The sequence below is a fragment of the Pituophis catenifer genome, unplaced genomic scaffold, assembly GCF_029215685.1.
Source record: "Pituophis catenifer annectens isolate HBS135680 unplaced genomic scaffold, rPitCat1.0.hap2 SCAF_1, whole genome shotgun sequence".
Taxonomy (NCBI): Eukaryota; Metazoa; Chordata; class Lepidosauria; order Squamata; family Colubridae; genus Pituophis; species Pituophis catenifer.
The window spans coordinates 276,885,472-276,906,350 of record NW_027256881.1 but is presented as its reverse complement, the minus strand read 5'-3'; the positions used below and the strand labels follow the sequence as shown (position 1 = coordinate 276,906,350).

Here is a 20,879-nt window from a genome sequence, read left to right as displayed (position 1 = left end):
AGAGGGCTTATATACTGTGAAGCAGTATATAAGTCTAAGTGCTCTTGCTCTTGCTATTCAGAAAAAATACTCTTGTATGTAGGATTCTTATAGGAATTTCTTTAAAGACAATGATATCTCTGTAACCAGTCTTTAGTCTCGTATTAAAATATTGCTGCAATACTTGATCCCTTGTCTTCTTCCTGAAAAATGTACCAAAACATCTCTTGGAATACGTCTTGTTCTCGCAACTCTTGAAATAATTCTACAAACTTCTGTTTCTCCTTCTCTGTATCCTCTTCTTTCCAATCCAAAAATTTTGCCAAAACTCTTAACAATCTTTCCTCTAATATCTTCATCAGAAACGTCAGGAATTGCTCTAAGTTTCAAGCAAAATTCCTTTCCTCTCAGTTCAGTGGTGGGTTTCAAATTTTTTTACTACCGGTTCTGTGGGTGTGGCATGGCTTGGTAGGTGTGGCTTGGCATGGCAGGGGAAGGATACTGTAAAATCTCCATTTCCTCCCCAATCCAGGGGAAGGTTACTGCAAAATTCCCATTTCCTCCCGATCAGTTGGGACTCGGGAGGTAGAGAATAGATGGGGGTGGGGCCAGTCAGGGGTGGTATTTACCGGTTCTCCAAACTATTCAAAATTTCCGCTACCAGTTCTCCAGAACTGGTCAGAACCTGCTGAAACCCAGCTCTGTCTCAGTTCCAACAGAGTTAGTTAGCCTATTTCTCTTTACAACTCTCTGTCTTACTCTCTAAAATTTCCACTTTGTTATTACTTTGTTTTACTTCTCCAGACATTTGTTTTACAGAGCTTTTCATCTTAACTTCTTTGATCTTTAAAGTCTTTCATCTATTCTTTTTTCAAAAGCTGTCAATTTAGTATCAAGTATATCTAACTTATTACTAATTTGCTGAAATAATTTCTGTAGCAAATCTGGTGTGGTTTCTCTCTCTGCAAGTTGCTTTGTCCTCTCCATTCTTGCCCTTTTTTTTAGTAGTTGCCATTTTTAAAAAATGAAAGTCTCAAACAATGGAAAAGGAGAAAGCAAGGTTTCCCCCCTTTTTTCCCTCCTGTCTTTTATCTTCTTGTGGTTTTAAAACATCCATGTCTCCCTGTGCCTTTAAGATTTTCAGTGCATTTAAAAATTACTGTACCTTTAAAATTTATGCCTCCATAATGACGGTCAACATCATAATTTGACTCAAATTATATGTACCTTTTTGTTGTTGCTGCTGCAGCAAAATCTATCAATTATTTGTATTTGAAGCATTCCCACAAAAGTCCAGTTGTTTTCCTTAATTTATTTTAATCCAATCAAAACTACTTTCACTAGAAAGTAATCTTTCAAAGTACAGTAATTGTCCCCTTTAATCATTTTAATCTTTATTTTAACTCCTTTTAAGCTTTTGCCAGGAGTTCTTAAGTCCTAGAAGTTATTTTTTTTTATTGCTTTGTAATCACCCCCCCAAAAAAAAAGATGATTCACCAAGGGGAATCTTTTCCTGCCATTCAGAGAATCTGTCTTTAGTTGTAAATTAATTAAATCCATAGTGATTAAGAAATGAGGAAGCTGAATCTTATGACTGTATAGGCTTCACCATGGTTGTAAGATTGAATGGAATCCCTCAATAAACTTCCATTTTATGCAGCTTATTTATAAGAATCAGCTATCCAGAGTTCACATGGGTAATCTAACAATCTCTCTTTTATCCATAGAGATTCGGCTGGCAGGCATTCAGCTCCTGGCTGCTGTTCTCCACCACAATGTTGTGCCCGCTCCTTCTGAGACAGCCAATTCACCATAATCCATACTGGTTACTCAGTGCTAACAATTACTTTCAAGGCTCTTGCTTATTCTTTGGATAATTCTTTAAACTAGGGTTGGATACAACAGTCCTTTAAAGAGAAATCAATGTGGATAGTCAAGAAAACACACAAATGGATCATTAAACAAATCAACCTCACTCAAGGCACAAATTATTCTAATTTTGACACACTAGGCAAAGACCTAGCTCTCTGGAAAAGGATCTAACACTGGAGAGGTGAAACGAAGAGAATGACCAACGGTACAGTGGATGGATTCAGTTATCGTGGTGATGCATACTGTGTAGAAGATCCAAAGGACCAATTTAGGAATAGATCATCATGGAGATCTGTAGCATGTATCCATGTGGCAGCTAAGAGCTGACATCAACTTAGTGACACAAAATCAAAGAGAAAAGTTTTCTAACATATCAAAGACCTTTACTGCAGCATATAATAAATTGCTTTTTATTTTATTCCCATTTGTTTTTAAAATATGTTTTCTATAATGTTTGGCCACTAAAAAATGCCAGTCCCAAGCCCCTTAGATTCTTTGGGTGTATGCATGAGGACAGAGTTTCTGCACGGTTATGACAAAATAAATATGTTGTACTTATTAATCATTGAATATTCAATCAAACAATAAAAGCTTTCTCAGCTACCTTGTTAACAGGAATTCCACCCTTATAAAAGAGAAGCCATAAGAATTATAAATACAGTCTTGGTTTTCTTTTTTGTGCTTGGTCCTCCTAGTTTCTTACCACCTCTTACAATGAAACAAACTATTTCCCTTTTTTCACTGACCACATACATCATTTAGGGAAATTCCTGTGTATAATTGCAAATTCTGATTCAGTTTTACCCACAAGGATTTAACTCATTCTGGGAATTGCTACAAGCTAGTCCAGTCCAACACGCAAAGTGTATTGCAACTTCCTTGTTTTATTGTTGGTTGATTTAAAACACAAACACATTCTGAAATTTACTCTCCTTTCCCAAAGTTGACTGTCCACATTCAGCAGTGGGATCACTTATCTATCTAAGCTAGTCTTGGTGATCATTCCAGTTTACAAGCTATAGAGTATTGATCACAAAGTGTTTGGTTCAAGTTATGTATCCTTTGTGCTAATGGTATTACATATATACTAAACAATAGAAAGAACCAATATATTCAGTTGCTTCTCCTAGTCACCAGTTGACTTACTTCAAAACAGGTGATAGGATGCTATTCTCTACTACAATTGTGGGCCATAAGCTAACTTAGAAGGCTCTGGGCCATAAGCTTGATACAGGAGAAATGACTCACGAACACTATAATTATTGGAGGCCCAATTCTCTCACCCACCAGCTGTCTGAGGCCATTGCTTTCCTTTGCTTAATGGTAAGACTGGCCCTGTTTTCTTAAACAATTTTTTTGTCATCCAGGAAAGTGGAGTAAGGAGTTAAATATGACATAACTATGATATTTTTCAAATATGTTCAGTCATTTTGTGCTATTCTCTTCTTGATGTCTTGTTTTGTGTTATATATGGATGTTGGTGTCTGCCTCTGCCACAACTATGTAGTATAAGTATTATTTCTTGCATTGCCACACATTTACCTTTCATTCCATATTGATTCTTATGCTGCTTATTGTTCTTTGCACAACTTTCCAAATTTAGAGAGGAGTTCTAGTCATTAAATTTATTGAAATATATTTTCATTCCAAGGTAACTTGGTTTTAAATAGCATACAGAGGTGAGTATTTTTTTTAAAAAAAACTGTTATAAGGCAACTTCTTCTTTCAGCTACATAAAGAATATTTTAAAGAAAAAATTACCATTGAAACAACGTATACTACAAATGTGTTTATCGCATTATTCACTAATGCAGGAAGATATTAAAATGAATCATCTCATAGAAGCAACAGCCTACATCTCAAAAGACTGCTAAAATTTGTGAGCCTTGCATTTCTTCCTGAAAGTAAATTACAACGTGGCATTTCTGTAGATCAAGAACTTCAGACCATAAAGTATCATCAACACACACACAGCTAGCAGCCTAGCAAGCTTCAACCGTAAAAATAAAAATAAAAAAAATAGAAGAATGTATATTTCACAGATGTTTCCTGTAGGGTCAGTAAGCCAGTGTTGCCTACGTCCAGATACTAGCAAAACAGTCAGTAGAAGCTGAGATGGGGAAATGAGGCATATCTATATTACAGACTTAAGCTGGTTTAACAGTCATTTCCCTGTTCAAAGAGAACCCTGAGAGTGGGCCAATGGAATAACAAACTCTCAGGATACTCATTAAATAATGGTTCTTGTAATCTTTGGAGTAAGCCTGAATCACAAAAACATAGCACTTATCGGAAAGCAGTATTTAAGCATCAAAACCAGGTAATAGCTCAGGGCAGGAATCCAAATTAAAGCATTTCAAACAGATGGCCGCGTAGCCTCTGCCTAACATCTCCAATAACGGGGAGTGTAATTGGTTTCAGTGAAAGTGCTTTTACTATTAGATTCTAACCAAACATTATGAGAGCTTCATCCTCCTCCCAATTTAAATGCATTATTCCATTTCAGCAGCAGTGTGGAATAAGAGAGAGAGTAGCTTTTAAACATTTTTTCTATGACATCCTTTTAGTCAAGGTTGACTCAGCCTTCCATCCTTCCGAGGTAGTTAAATTGAGGACCCGGATTGTGGGGGCAATAAGCTGACTTTGTAGAAACACCGCTTATGGGGGGCCAAAAGCCCTAATAAGCAGGTATATACAAAAGAATGAAGGCTATTGCTATAAGTGCATTGTAAGCCACCCTGAGTCGTCAGAGGAGGGCGGCATATAAATTGAACTAATAAATAAATAAATAAATAAATAAATAAATAAATAAATAAATATTCAAAGAATGCCATCATCACAAAGTTTCATGCTATCTGAAAACCACAATGGAGTTTTAATACATTACAAAAGGTTGAATTGACAAGGTTCTACCATAGTAATCTGCCTCAGACTACTGCAACTCACAAATGCTTATGCCTTTTTTTAAAAAAAGTAGTTAAGGTGTTACCAAACTCCTCCTAATTTTTATAGCTCACCTCCTAAACTGTTTAGAAAGCAACAAACAAAACGCTCCAAATCTTCTTTGATGTCAGGTTTTTAATTACTTCAGAATTTTAGCCTTCAATTATCACCTTGTTATTCCTTTCTCAGTTTCTCCCCTCATGTACTCATTTCATTTACATTGCTAATAATAAAAGGTTTATAATGGAATATATTAATTTGACTACAGCCTAGTCAAAAGGCTAAAATACCGAACTTTTATTTCTGTTACCTGGGGATAGGTAGCCTGATGCTGGTTAAAAGAAGAATGTATGAACATAATATTGCTTTAGGAGACCTGCCACGACTTTTTCAACTTGCTGTGCTTCCAAAGTATTGACCTATAACCACCATCATTTCCAGCCAGTATGGACATTGATGGGAATTGTAGTCCCATACAATTGGGAGCTTCAGGTAAGGGAAAGCTACCATCAACAAATGATAGCTACTAGCTCCTTACAAGGACTTGATTCAGGTGCTTAGATGACCATGGTCTGTTGAATAAACTACAAGTGACTGAATTGATATTGCATGCTAACCCATAAATCTCCCAATATGTAATGCTTCAGAGGTGATTGTGGGATGTAGGAGTCAAAATCTTCAAAAGTGTTGGATATGGTGCATTGATCAAAGTCCTGCCTCTTTAGTATGCAAGTGTGACCTTTACACATATAGTAAAGGGGCAGACTGTGACTTTATGCCTAGCACATTTCAGATTTGACAGTCTTACACCCATGGGTGCCACTATTGCAAATGCATAAATCACAATCTGAATTAGCTCAGTGTAAGAATCCACCAGTTCATAGGGGTTTATTCCCAGGTACTCAGATAGCAGTCTTATGTTTTGTTTAATATATAAGGTTGCCCAATTTAAGCAAAATGACTCTGGTTGGTATACAGCAGGGGTGTCAAACTTGCATCATCAAAGCAGTGTATCGGGACTTTTTCCCCCTTCACTAAACTGGGCATAGGCCTGGCCAGCACGTGACATATCCAGCCCATGGGCTGCAAGTTTGACAGCCCTGGTGTACAACAGGACTTTTTACTAATGATAAAACAATGGAATTTATTTTGAGTAAACATACATAAGATTATATTAGGGTTGGGTCCATTTTCGTACACATTCCTCCAGTCTCTCAAAATACTTTTTTCCTGCAATTTATTAGATGTTTAAAAATCCTGCATTTATTATTATTCCAAGATAGGATTTCCATTAGCAGAAGAAAACAAATGTTTGTTATCTTTGAAACCAGAACTTTTCTTAAAAGAAATAATGCATAGACACTTAGAAAAGAGTCATGGAGATGATTTGTATGTATGATCACTATATGTGCAAATATCGAAGCACTGAGATACGTACAACAGAGGAATGGATGATGAAGATGATAGAACTAGCAGAGATGGCAAAATTGACAAGCCTCTTCCTTATAATCTTTTCCTTTCCCCCCTATTTTTCTACTTCTCTTTTTTCTACCTTTTCTTACTATGTACGATTTTGCTTTGTCCAGTCTGTTTTTCTCAATATTTATACAGTTCTATATTGTTAAAATTAGGTGTAATTTTGTCTTAATTCTAAATAGGCATGACAAAAAAGCTTTACTAGGGTAAAGAATGTAAATATAAATCTTTGAAGTAATGTTTATGCAAATAGTTTCAGTTACAAAAGCATGGAAGATGGCTTATATCTCCTTGTATTGTATATATGATTTTTCAGCTGTAAGAACTGTGGACCATCTACATGAATGGAAATCTAAAAAACATCTTTGCAAGAACTTGGAAAAATTACTAGCATTGTGTTTATCACTATTGTCATTATGTTTATTTACCCAAAATGAACCTAATATTTCCAGATTACAAGACCAATGTGTATGGCAAAGTGTTGTGTTGTCCAGGAATATTTCTACTGAATTACATACAAGACACAAAAGAATAGTCAGATAGGTGATGTTGCATGTGGTTTGCTTGGGAGGAAAAAGAAGACGCCTGAAACAGGGTTTGAGGGAAAACAACCTCAGTTTGATGTGGCTGGAATGCAAGAGAAGAAAGCATAATCTGTTACCTTCTGAAGTGGTGTTACTTTCTGATTAATTTCTTCCCTTGAAACAAACATAATGCAAGGTAATATTTCGGCCTTTCTCAGGTTGCTGACAGGGAATTCTGAGAGTTATATTTCAATTCATATAGTAAATATCATATACACAGTAAAGAATAACAAAGTTGGAAGGGATCTTGGAGGTCTTCTAGTCCCTATCCCATTCCATTCTGGACAAATGGCTATCCAACCTCTTCTTAAAAGCCTTCAGTGATGGAACACCCTGACAACTTCTGGAGGCCTGCCATTCAATTGGTTAACTGTCAGGAAATTTTGCATTAGTTCATCGATGGGTCTCTCCTTGATAAATTTCCATCTTTTACTTGTCCTGCCCTCAGCTGTTTTGAAGAATAGGTTGTCCCTGGTTTGTAGAATAAGTTGCCCCTCAAATATTAGAAGGCTGCTATCATATCACACTTAGTTCTTATCCTATTTAGTTGGACTAGATATATCCAGTTCCTGCAATAATTCATCATATGTTTTAGTCTCCACCCCTTTAATGACCTTTGTTGCTCTTCTCTGCACTTTTTCTAGAGTCTCAACCAGGGGTGAAATGCTTCCGGTTCAGACCGGATCATCCGATCCGGTAGCGATGGCGGCTGGTGGTTCGGAGAACCGGTAGCAAAAATCCCTGCTCCCCCATGCCCAGCTGAGCCGCACAATCATCAGAGGCTTTTTTTTTTTTACTTTTAAAAGCATTTTTTCTACAACCTCTTCCGACGAAAAAATGCTTTTAAAAGTAAAAAAAAAAGCCTCTGATGATAGTGTGGCTCAGCTGGGATCATCAGAGGCTTTTCAAAGCATTTTTTCCTGCAACCTCTTGGCCGAAGAGGTGGTAAAAAAAATGTTTTGAAAAGTCTCTGACAATCCCAGCTGAGTTGCCTAATCGGCAGAGAGGTATTTTTTAAAAAGCCTCTCTGACGATCCCAGCTGAGAGGTATTTTTTTGCCGATCAGGCAACTCAGCTGAAATTGTCAGAGAGGCTTTTAAAAAAATACCTCTCTACCATCAGGCAACTCAGCTGGGATCGTCAGAGAGGTATTTTTTAAAAAGCCTCTCTGACAATCCCAGCTGAGTTACCATGGCAGAGGCTTTTCAAAGCATTAGAAAAAATGCTTTGAAAAGTTAAAAAAAAAAAGTTGGCCACGCCCACCCAGTCACATTACCCCACCACCACCAAGCCACGCTCATAGAACTGGTAGTAACAAATTTTATATTTCACCTCTGGTCTCAACATCTTTTTTTTATCATGGTGACCAAAACAGTATACCCATACAACGAAATTCACTTAACACTCAAAGACCAGGTCCAACACACATTACAATCCCCAAACACACTCCCACCCACCACAACTTCCCACCCCTAAACCACCCAAACATCCACACAACAGACAAAGTAATGCTGTTCAACAGCCCACTGATGGTGGCCCTTTAGTTCATTGTTGAGTGCAATTATAGCTCTGGGATAAAAACTACTCAGAAAACGTGTGGTCCGAGTTTTAATTGTTCTAGCCTGATGCCTTAACCACTACATCAAACTGGGCCACTATAATATAAAGCATCCACAGCAAATTAAGAAATTGACAATAACAATAAAACATCCACAGTAAGAAAATTATATATATATATAATATATATATATATACGAAGAAGTAAGAAAATTGATACTGTACCTTTACAGGGAGGATACATAAGATATGGGTGTGGCCTACTGATGAAAGCAAACGAGCTAGAAATGGATCTATTTAGGTCTCCCACCTAGCAGTTAGAGCTTGCTAACTGTTAGAAAGGAAAAAAGCCCAGAACCGAGTAGATGTGATTCTACTGAGCTGGAGCTACAAAAAAACCTTGGTTACGTAGGGAAAACCTGGCTAGAAGAAAAACATATATATATATATATATATCAGCTAATGAAATAAGTCATAGCAACAATAATAACTGATTTAATAAAATCAGACCCAGATGATCCAGGTCAATCAACAAAGGCTCTACAGAACTGTTCAATATTGCACATCTTCTGGAATGAAATCATGGTGGGAATTATTTTGATTTCAATAAGAAGGCTATTTCAAAGAGCAGACCCTTCCATTGAATCATATGCCTTAAGCTACCCTGACTTGGGAGACAGATCTCTACTAGCAGCAAAGCTTGAATCAGCTGGATTTTATATATAGTGGGACTGACAGCTGACTCAAGTATTGCTGCTTATAGTGATCCATCTAGTATATATACCTGTGTGTGTGTATTAGTATATATGTGTAGGTATATACACAGTGTGCGTGTGTATTAGTGTGTGTGTACACGCATGTGTATCTCCATCTCTCTCTCTCTCTCTCTCTCTCTCTCTCTCTCTCACACACACACACACACACACACACACACACACACACACACACACACACAAGGCAGCCTTTCTTTACTTGGAGTTTTCCACAAGTGCTAGAATTCCCAGAATTCTATTTCTGTCTTACTGGTTTTCAGCTTTTCAAATTTTGTTGCTGGTGCTGTCCTTAAGATCTACCCCACAACGAGTCTCTCCATTTGGGACCATTTCCTGTGCATTTTAAAACCAACATGCAAATGGTGGAGATTTTTTAAAAGAATGATAAGGAAGCAAAGTTCTGAGGAATCTGCATCACACCAGTGCTGGCTTGCAGGTAACAACATACCAGTAACTGAGAAGGAAAAACCTAAGTTATTTTGCAAATGTATGTTTGGCAGCAGCAGTTAACAAATATATAAAAAAGCAATATGATTCAAATCCCCCATGAACTGCTAGAGGGTTCGTTTCAGATAGATAAGTCAATGACTTTAATAAATGAAATAGTGTTTAATCATGTTACTTAAATTACATTTTAATAATGTTAGTTAACATTAATTTTATACTGAATAGAACCAGATAATTGAATATTTAAAGGCCATACCTCACTATAGATTTAAACTGTATTTTAACATCTCAACTTCATCTCAAAGAAATTTAGAGTTGTCATTCTGAAATGAGGAGTCATTATTTCTCATTGAAAGTTCTCTTCATCAAGCTATCTACCTCATTAGTTTGGAGTCATGTTAGTCAAAGTGATATAATCCAAGCTATGCTGTTGTGTTAACAGGGCCTGATGCATCTGGGTTCTCCAAATATATGCTCTCTATAGTTTTCCTCAACAAGTGTTTCACATCCTAAAGCTGATAATGTCAAAGTGCTTCATGTTGCCACACAATTTCAATTACACTTGCAATAATGGAAAAAGTCTTTGTCCATGCAGAGGGCATGCACCAGAAGCCTCTTCCAGCTAATTTAAATGTAGACCAAGACTGTATAGACTGGGATAAAGTGTAGAGGTGTGCACATGAAAATGAAACTCCTCTTTGAAGAGCTGCGTGGCTCCCCCAAAGTCATTGCATTCCATAGTGTTCTCTAATGGTTTCTAACATTGTCTCATGATTCCAGTGTTTCTTCTTCCCAAAGCTTGACAACGACTTTGATGGAGGCATAAAATGAAGAGTATTTTTTAAAAAGATTTGAACCCATTTATTAAAATTATTTCTTATAAAAAAATATTAGACTGTGTCTTGGCTAAAGGGCCTGGTGGCTCAGCAGACTGATAACATTGTGATTAACACCAGCTGTCTGCAATTACTGTAAGTTTGAATCTCACCAGGCTCAAGGTTGACTCAGCCTTCCATCCTTTCTAAGGTAGGTAAATTGAGGACCCAGTTTGTGGCAGCAATAAGCTGACTTTGTATAAATATACAAAAGTATGAAGGCTATTGCTTAATGCATTGTAAGCCGCCCTGAGTCTCCGGAGAAGGGCGGCATATAAATCATCATCATCATCATCATCATCATCATCATCATCATCATCATCATAAAAATGAAATTTCTAGGATGGAGAAAACCTTCATTAATGGTTCCTCGATAAATTGATGCAGTTGGGCATATCTTAATTATAATAGAATTAAATGTTAAAGATTCCAGTTCCTTTATACCTTGGAATTTTATCTATAGTATCTATTGGTTTGTTCCTGCCGTATTCAAAGTTACGAAATCTGCTGCTCATTTTGTAGCAGGCACCTGCCAATGGTTGATCAGCTTGGCGACACACTTCCTGTTATAAGGCCACAGCTCCTGGAAATGAGATTTATGCAAACTTGGCTGTTCTGATGTCACACTGGGCTGTAACAGTTTGAAGACTATCTATGCTCTACAGAGGCTTGGGGAAATCAGGAACTTACAATACATCTAAAGAAAGACCTCACCTTAGAATTCTTGAGAGAAAGTATAAAAAGTGATTAAGGCCAGAATAATAACAATAATAAAAACCTTAATCACTGCAAAGGGTCTTCAAGGAATCCCAGGAATTTTGTTTCACGTTTTATTTTATTTTTCCTTTTGTTTGATGTCTTTTCAAAAAGCTGGATAACTCAAATTAGAACATTAGTTAACAAAGAAGTTGGCTGAATGTTACAGGCTTGCAAAATGGAAGGCTTTTCCCTCATTTCCCCTGTGAGTATGTGAATTAATTATGGTTTTGCCTCTCTGCCTTTGCCAACGGAATTGATTTGCTGTTGAAGATTGCTGAATGTCTGGTACTCATAATTCTTTAAGGTTTTGTGGTGGTGCCTATTGAATGGGAAGTTAGTATTTCCTCTCTCATACTCTTTATCTCTGTCTGTTTTCACTGATAAGGCACTATTATTATTTTAAGACTTTAGTAAGTTGGTTGAGTTTATTAGGAAATCTGGCTTTGTGGTTGAAATACATATTTATGGATTCATAATACCTGGCTGAAACATGAAGGGTAGCGGATACACATGGCCAGTCTATCTTCCAACTCATTTGTCTCATTTATCTTCCAACTCAGTTGTCTCAGCAATTTAAGATAAAAAAGAAATAATTTCCCTGCCCCTGAATGGAATATTCAGGATAATTTTTGTTTGTTTGTTAAAAAATGAAATGTTAGAATACTGTAGCAATAGTCTTCCTTTTCTGAAGGTATCTCATCCCATTTAATAAATCAATTAATATGGCAGCTTTATAGTTTTCAAAGACTGTTCTACATATAAATTTAGTTGAGAAAGATGTATATTTGGTCAAAAGCAAGAGGTAGATTCTACAAATGCTTGATATAGCCGAGAAACAATCAGACAGAATTACATCTGATTGTAATCTATTTGTCCCATTTCTAAAGACAATTTCTTAAGAGCTAGTTCAATCATGGATCATCTTTCATTGTATATACAATCTTTTTTTCAGATTATTCTATAAACTTTGATTTATCTTATGGTTTGATATATAATGGAATGGTTGACCAAAAGCAGCAGAGTAAATGAGTATAGACCATGTATTCAATTTGCATTTTAGTTATAATTGGAAGTGATATTACTTAGGATGTGAGTAAAACAATATAAGCTATTGTTTTAAAAAGTCAGTGTAAATTATCATTCCCTATGTTTAAGGTCTTAAGACATTTACTTCAGAGTAAGTCCCCTTACTTGGGACTTCATTTTTAATAAGTTAGTAAGTTTACATAGTAACTGATTTTGCTATGCAAATTCTTCCTGCTTATACCTAATATATAATTATCATATGCTGAGCTATGAGTATATTTCATGAATATTAAGACCCCGGAAAACATTGTGCACATGCATAATTCTTCATGTTGTCTATATTTTTGTCTGAATGGTCTTGTCTTTTTGAATATTTTTGTATGTAGTTCTAGTACTGAAACTATATTCATGAGGCTTTTCTTACAACTTAAATAGTGTATATGTGTGTGTTTTGTAAATATGGCATGATAGCATGGAATTTAGCAAAAAAGATTTTCATTATCTTTTACAAATATGAAATATTTAAGGGCTTTTTTGTATATCATCTTTTAAAACAGATAACAACATCAGTCTTTGACACATTCTCAGATGTTTTAGCAAATAGGAAGATTATACACTAAATCAATTAGTCTACTATTGTAATTTATTTCTATCCAAACTCCTCATATTAATTAAATTCAAGTCCTTCCTGTACCAAAATGTGGATTGATGTTACCATGCTCACATTAACCACCATTCCAATATATAAGGTTGTTACATATACTGAGAGGCTAGTCCCAAAGAATAGCAATGGCAATATGGGAATTTATATGACCGATGAATTTGTCTAATGAACAATCTTATTTCATTCCCAATCTCTATCTACTTGCAGTTTTATACATGATTACATAGTACCGGGATTGCATTCATTTCTATGTCTTTAGGTTTATGCAATTTAGATCTAATCCAATTTTGATCTAATCCAAATTTTTATTTGATTTGGAAAATTGATCTGTTCAAATCAAATCAAATCCAAATGGAACAATATGTATTAGACTTACATGTTTTAAACTATACATGTAGTAAATACACGATATCCAGTCTAGTTAGACCTGAAACCTATGACATCTGAGGTAATATGGAGATAAATGATTATTTCACAATTTCGAAGAAATGTAAACCTTTTTTATTAAATATTATGACTCGATAAATACTAACTGGAAGGTAAATTGCATTGAATTAATTGGGACTTACTTTCTGCTAAATATGCGTAGCTTAGGCTGTGAGGAAGAAGCAGTGGCCAAGATGGATTTTAAGTAGTATCTTTTAAAATGTATCTTTCTTTTTAAACTTTTAAGTAGAAATCTTCAGACTTCTTATAATGTTTACAAGCTCCTCGTTACTTCATCCCCCATTATAGAAATGTAGCCAAAAAGAGTTTTTAAAAAAACAGAAATTATATTTTCATTAATATAATCAGCCAGATGTTTAGACTGGATTTGGCACTTCTATCCACCTACTGAGTTTTTCCCAAGGATCTGGGATAAGCAGATGTTATTACTTCATAATATTAAAGGTAATCATTACAGAATGTAAGCTGTTCCAAATAAGGCTGCTTTTTGCAATTGACGATCATTACTATTGGTCAGAAAGAGCTCAACAAAAGAAACGGATATATTTACAGTATTCTGGTTGATTGCATAGTCAGCCAGATGTTTAGGCTGGACTGGGTATTTTTATGCACCTATCGAGTTGGTGCTGGGTATTTTTATGCACCTATCGAGTGTTTGATTAGGACCTGTGATAGACAGATTATTATTATCTGTCCACAACGATGTGATGTGACAGCTGCCAGTTCTTTAGCTGGTGTTGGCCTTCATACACATTGAGGTCTTCCCAGTAACCTAGGATGTATTGGTATAGTACGTATATGTGCACATCCAAGCAGTGTGGTCTTTTGCAATTGGCAGATGGAAATTTTGTCAATGCACAGATTTTCTAAGTGTTCTCCAAGATTTTTTGGTATTGCACCCACCATGCTGATAGCCACTGGGACCACCACAGCTTGTTCATGCCATAATCTTTCAATTTTTATTTTCAGGTCTTGATACTTTATGTTCTCTAATTCTTTATCTTCTGTTCTGCTATCCTGGCACGCCCACCTCATTTATCCCAACTTTCTTCTTTTCGACCACCGTTATATCTGGTGTGTATTGAGCCAAGGCTTTATCAGTCTGTATTCAGAAATTCCACAATATTTTAACGTGCTCATTTTTATTTTTATTTTACTATTTTTCAACTATATGTTCCCAGCAATTTCTGCTTCTTTGTACAATCTGCACTTCCGATGATTTTTTTTTTTTCCAATTCGGGCCTTGATTGCATTAATTTGAACAGCTTGTTCTTGCTTAGCCTTAAATCTTCAGTTTCTTTTCATAATGTTCCAGTTGCAAGCTATTGCAAGGTTTTATTTTTATCCATTTTCCCCTCAATTTTTTGTAGAAGTTGACCATGTAATGTTTTTCCTTACCAGCATTCTGTTCGTGTTTTTATTATATTATTTCAATATTCTTTTTTTGTAGTTTCCTGTACATTTAATAAGCTTCAGTGTTTAACTTTCAACAATGCTTGTTCTTGGCTGTCTTTTACATAATCAACCAATGCATGCTTTTCTTCTTCTATCATTTTTGTTAATAATAATAATTATTATTATGTTATTCCATTCACCCACTCACACTTGTTGCTATTTGTGAATGGCTGCTCTCAGTGATATTCAGCACACTCAAGCACATGCCAGTCAACACTTTATGTTTATATGACAAGTAGAAATGACAATCCATGTAATTCTAAAATGTAATGCTAAAAATTGTTCATAGCTTGATACTGGAAATGTAATATTCTATGGATAACAAGTCTTTATGCAGCGAAACCTAGAACAGCATTGCTGAGAAGACATACACTTATTATAAAAATGCAAATATAATAGTGTTCAAGGATGGCTGCTTCTGTACTAACCAAGATGACCAGAAACTCATGTTTCCATCCTTTACATTTTAAAAACAGCATAAAGAAGAAAGGGAGGAAGCCCCTCTGTTTTGGCATATTCTTTCTGAAGTAGAAAGTTATTACCGAAAGGGAAAAATTGTGGCTTCTCAGTTTACAAAAAAAAAAAAAATGCTTAAACTGCAGAAGGGTTTATAGAATTATGAATGGTGTAATGCTAATAGACAGCTGTAGTTCACTCTCATAACACCGCATCTTAGGTTACCCAATGAATCTGATTAGTAATAACATGTTCTTATTTTTTTATTGACATTTGTGACTCAATTGGTTTTAAAATTAAGAGTTTGGAAGTTAGTCGCTTTGAAATATTATGAGAAATATAATTCTGTTGGACCTTTAGTTTTAGAATAATATTAAACAGACATACCTGTTTAAGACTAACTGGAATGAGTTTACTAATTTTGTAAATTGAATATAAATGTATTTAGCCCAGATTAGGAGATTCACGTAGGCTAATTTTATCAAATTTCATTATTTTATAAAACATCCCAACTGTCTAAACTAAGATACATTGAAAAATTGCTTTATCATACATTGTGTGATACTGTTGGTAGGTTATATAGTCTTCTTTATAAAAACAAGATCTTCCTCACTGATGTATGTATGTATGTATTTTGTACCAGTATGTATGTATTTATTTATTTATAGAACATATGGTACCTATATATACCATGTTCCTGAGCAGCTCATTGCCACTGATAAAAACATACATTGTATCCTTCCCATCAAGATGCCAAAACCACCCATTCTGTTGACCCTGACTCAACCCCTTCCTAGCCTTTCTTCAAGAAAGAACTAGGCATTCATAGTCTTCTGGAAGATTAAAAGCCAAAGTCTTAGGTGTGAAGCTATTTCAAAGGGTTTGGGACAAGCCATGCCTCCAAGTTCCCATTAAGTCCCGCTTATTGTCACTTTGAAAGATAGTCATGATTGAGATATATTAGCATAAAGAACAATGTCCTGTGGTGGTCTCCATAGACTCTGTGCTACATTAGTGTTGCCATGTTTCATAATCTGATATTTCATAACAGAAATCTTGTCTAATAATAAGTATAATTTTTAAGAGCACAGCTTGATTACAAGAAATAGCTCTGACAGGTTTTGTATAGGTACAAAATGAAAGTAGGTTTGTCAAATTATTATCATCATCATCATTTTCATGGTCAACATTATTATCCTAATACTTTATACAGAATGGCTACCCTGAAGCCCTAAGACAACTTGTTGTCTTCAACTTTCATCTGCCACTTCTGATCATAATTGCCTAAAATTAGAACCATGTTTCATGTGACTTTAAAGTGGGAAATACGTAGGATGATCCATAAAGTAGATTTAACATAGTTTTTTTTTTTAAAGTTACACAAAAACAGATCTGCTCCAAAATCTGGGAGGGGGGTGGACCAGAGAATTGCTCATCCCATTAGAGCATTTCCTTAAAACATTAAGGGAGTAATTCCTACCCACTAAAGCATTATCTTCTCTTTAATAACTGTAGAACACAAAGAAATTTAACCAGTATAATTCATCCTGAAATTGAGATACAGGAACAGACTGTGGTTTGCTTACCCAGTTGTATTTAATAAGCCACAAATGGTTCAGTTTGCACAATTATACCAAAGCCATTTTTATGCAACAGAGAGGTAAGGAACTCTTGGTGGATCAGACAATGGTCTCTTGGAAGTAGGGTGAGATCTACCATGTTCAGGCATATTTTGTACATATTTCTCTGCCCACCTATTTTTTTCTTCCAGGACATAAATCTCTTCATTCCCTCAGACTATCTCTGGACTCACCATGTCAAAGCTCGATTATTTAGCACAATATTATATTTTAACATATTTGGGTGTAATATTTAGTTTTCTTGCTTCAAATATAAAAATACTTTGAGATTGCTCTGGCTAAAAGAGTCTGCACAATAATGCCTAGTGATTACAAACTGAATCTCTGGTGAAGTTTTCTAGATTTTACTCCTGCTGTCTTATTATCTTTAATTGAAACTATTTTTAATTAAGTAGTTGGTTTTCCCATAGATTTGCTAATAGACATACGAGATCTATATGGTTTCATGAGGTCATCTTTTTCGTCAGCAGCACCGTGATTTTAAATTGATTGATTGAATGATAGTAGTTTTGGGAAACATCGAGAAGATGATGTGCCTATAAAAGGAAAGGAAATGTTTCTAGTGTATCAGTGCTAAATCAGGAGGTTGGGAATCTGCCTTGAAGATGTGAACTGAACCAAAAAAAAACCCTTTTGACATGCTGATAAAATTAAAAAAACAGTGATCTAAAATGAAAGAATATTTAAAACTAATGGTAGACTGCAAATAAAATAAACAAACCTCGTCACTTCAGAATTTGGTGAGATAAATACTGTAGGCTTGTGAAAGGACATTTAACATGATCTTCCAACCCTTTCTTAAAATCATACAGTTATTTTGTAATTCTTTCCAAGGAAATGAGGTTAGGCCTGTCCGTTAAACCAGCCTCAGCTGCACATCACGGGAGTCTAGTTGGTATTTCTGAATCATCTGCTAGAGAACATTTATATTATAATAAAAATGGGATTTATTTCTGAAATAATGTGAACTACATTTATCATATATATATATATATTTGTCTTAAATCATCTCTTGTGGTTAATTTCCTATCTTAGCAGTGACTTTGAAAATTGGTTGAACAGCACCCTGTAATAAACCCATGGATATATGTAGTAAATGAGAATTTACTACATATAAATCAACATTTAAATATATTTCTGGTGCTAATTTTCATCTATTAAGTAATTCTTGAATATTGGTTTAAAAATAGCAGCTTTTCATCACTAGTGTTTGTACCTTTTCATCAGGTACATGATGAAAAGGTTTAATTCAGTTAATTCCATATAAAGGATTAAACAGATATTATAATCATACTGTAATGATGTAGTTTCTGGATTCTACAATTTCCCAGGGTTTGAAAGAGATACCTAACATTAGAACCATCATTTAAAAAGGCACAACAAAGAATGTTCTTCCTGCATCAACTCAGAAAGTTCAGACTGCCCAGGAGCTGTTGATACAGTTCCACAGTTGAATTATTGAGTTTGACGTTTGTTCTTCTATAACTGTCTGGTTTGGTACAGCAATCAAACAAGACAGGTAAGACTTTAAAGGATAGTTAAGACTGCAGAAAAAACCAACTGCAACCAGCCTACCTTCCATTGAGGACCTATATACTACACAGATCAGAAAGAGGGCTGAGAAAATACCTACAGACCCCTCACATCCTGGATATAAACTGCTTCAACTCCTCCCCTCAGGACGTTGCTATAGGATATTTCATGCCAAAAGAACTAGACACAAAGACAGTTTTTTCTCTCATGCCATCACTCTGCTGAACATTTAATTCCCATAGTACTGTCTTACCTCTAAGGATATTTATCCATGTAGTATGGCTGTATTACTATTATCCTTCTCATCTTTTCTACTTTTTTCCCCTATTGGTAACTTATTATAATACTTTGTTGTTTGTATATACACTGAAAGCTTATGCACCGGAGACAAATTCCTTGTGTGTCCAGTCACATTTGGCCAATAAAGTATAAAGTATTCTATTCTAGTAATTTTTCTAGGGCAGCCTTTCCTAACATAGTCTCATCTAGATATGCTGTAGTTTACTGGCTTTTTCATTTGACTAGGAATTTTGAGAACTCTAATTCCAGTGCATCTGGAGGCACCAAGCAAGAGAAGCAGGATTTAATACATCCAACCTGTAGGTACTAGAACTAATTCTTTAGAGGCAGGATTTGATAAAAGATTGATACAAGACTGAGTTTTGCATCATAGTTCAGAGATAGGTAAAGTGAAACCCAAAAACTTTTCCTACTACTCTCAGGATCTTTGTTCATGGGATTTTATTTTTTTGATTTAAAAAAAAATTGGCAAATAGTCATGGCAAAACAAAACATCTGTTTTTACCATCACTGTGTTTCCAGGCTCTGCGTAAGTCTCATTAGAACAGGATTTGTCAGATTTGGCAACTTCCAAATGTGCAGACTAACTAAAAGTGACAGGGATCTGCAACTGGTTGTTTTGTTTGAAATAATGCTCACTTCTCTGAATAAAAGAAAGATAACTTGGAAGGTGAGAAATAACTTCAGGGGCTGGAAGAGATTGTGAGGAAAAACCTAATCAGTTTGCTATTGATTAAATAGATGTGTTATGAATACACAGTCTCTCCACTGCAACAATTTTGTGAAAGTGCCCATAATATACTTTCAGATGTGCTCAGAAAACCAAAATGTAGATCTACTTTCCTTGCTTCATCCGAGATGTCAGCAAGAGAAACAATAAGAAATCCTTTTTAAAAAACCAGAAGGTGGAAAATGTTAAACTTTAAAACAACATATGAACAGCAATGCCTGTCATAGATAATTATTGTTATCAAGAAAGCCTCTTTTATATGAGAAAGGTACGTGGACTCCTCACACCAGAATTGCAGGAGCATCAGAACTGAGCAGAATCTGGGGAACAGTTCAGGAAGTTGATGCAACAATTTGAGGCCAAAAACCACACTGACAAACATTTGTTTTGTAATAGAAAAAAGAAAGTAAAATCACAAAGATAACAAAGGAGACCCAGAAACAAAATTGGTATTACAACAGGAGACCTTCTGGATAGAGTATATTCTTCAAACACTATGCACTTTCATACTATGAATGGCAGATGGCACTTCGTTACTTATGGTAAAAACAATCCATGAAGAGATATGGGTCAAGCTAAGCTTTCCATTTCAGTTGCATTATTCTTTAAATGCAAACAGGAGCGGTTAAATGGGTCAGATAGTTACTGGACAGGAAGGGAGAACGCAAGCATTTTCTTCCTTACAACTGCCTAATGAAAATCATTCCTCCCAGAAGAAAGCTGCTACAAAGAAGAGGGAGTCAACCTATTTTCCAAAGTACTTGAAGGCAGGACAAGGAGCAATGGATGGAAACTGATCAAGGAGAGAACTAACTTAGAACTAAGGAGAAATTTCTTGACAGTTGGCACAATTAATCACTTGTCTCCAGATCACTTGTTCCAACACCGGAGGTTTTAAAGAAGAGATTGGACAACCATTTGTCTGAAATGGTACAGGGTTTCCTGCTTAGCAGGGGGTTGGACTAGAAAACCTTCCAACTCTGTTATTCTGCTATTTTGTTAAAGATCTTATTATATTTGTTATGGAAGGAAAATTCCAGTTATTTTAAGTATGTAAGAAAACTTCTGTTGGATCAGACCAATATCCAGTTAATTAAATGTTCTCCAACAGTAGTCAGCTAGGTCTCTGGGAGTCTGTGGCAGACATATTGTTGGTTGGTTGGTTGTCTTAATGTAATGCTTCCTGGGAATTATGTCACTTCTTGCCTATCAGGGTATGTATTGGAAATATTTATAAATAGGGATATATTAAAATTGTCTATCAGCCAATTATCTTTCAAGAAGCTCACTGAAGAGTTTATTCTAGGATCTTTGCCTCTTGTACAGTACTGAGAACACAGCATATAAAACATGAAATACTTAT

General features: G+C 35.4%; 1 protein-coding gene across 1 annotated transcript in view; it reads left to right on the top strand.

Moving 5' to 3' along the window:
• Positions 1-11,424: 11,424 nt before the first annotated feature.
• SPI1 (Spi-1 proto-oncogene) overlaps positions 11,425-20,879 on the top strand; it is a 31,343-nt gene continuing 21,888 nt past the window's right edge. The window contains exon 1 of the mRNA XM_070931241.1: positions 11,425-11,467. Within this exon, the coding sequence (XP_070787342.1) occupies positions 11,441-11,467 (27 nt within the window). The 5' untranslated portion in view covers positions 11,425-11,440. The remainder of the gene's footprint in view (positions 11,468-20,879) is intronic.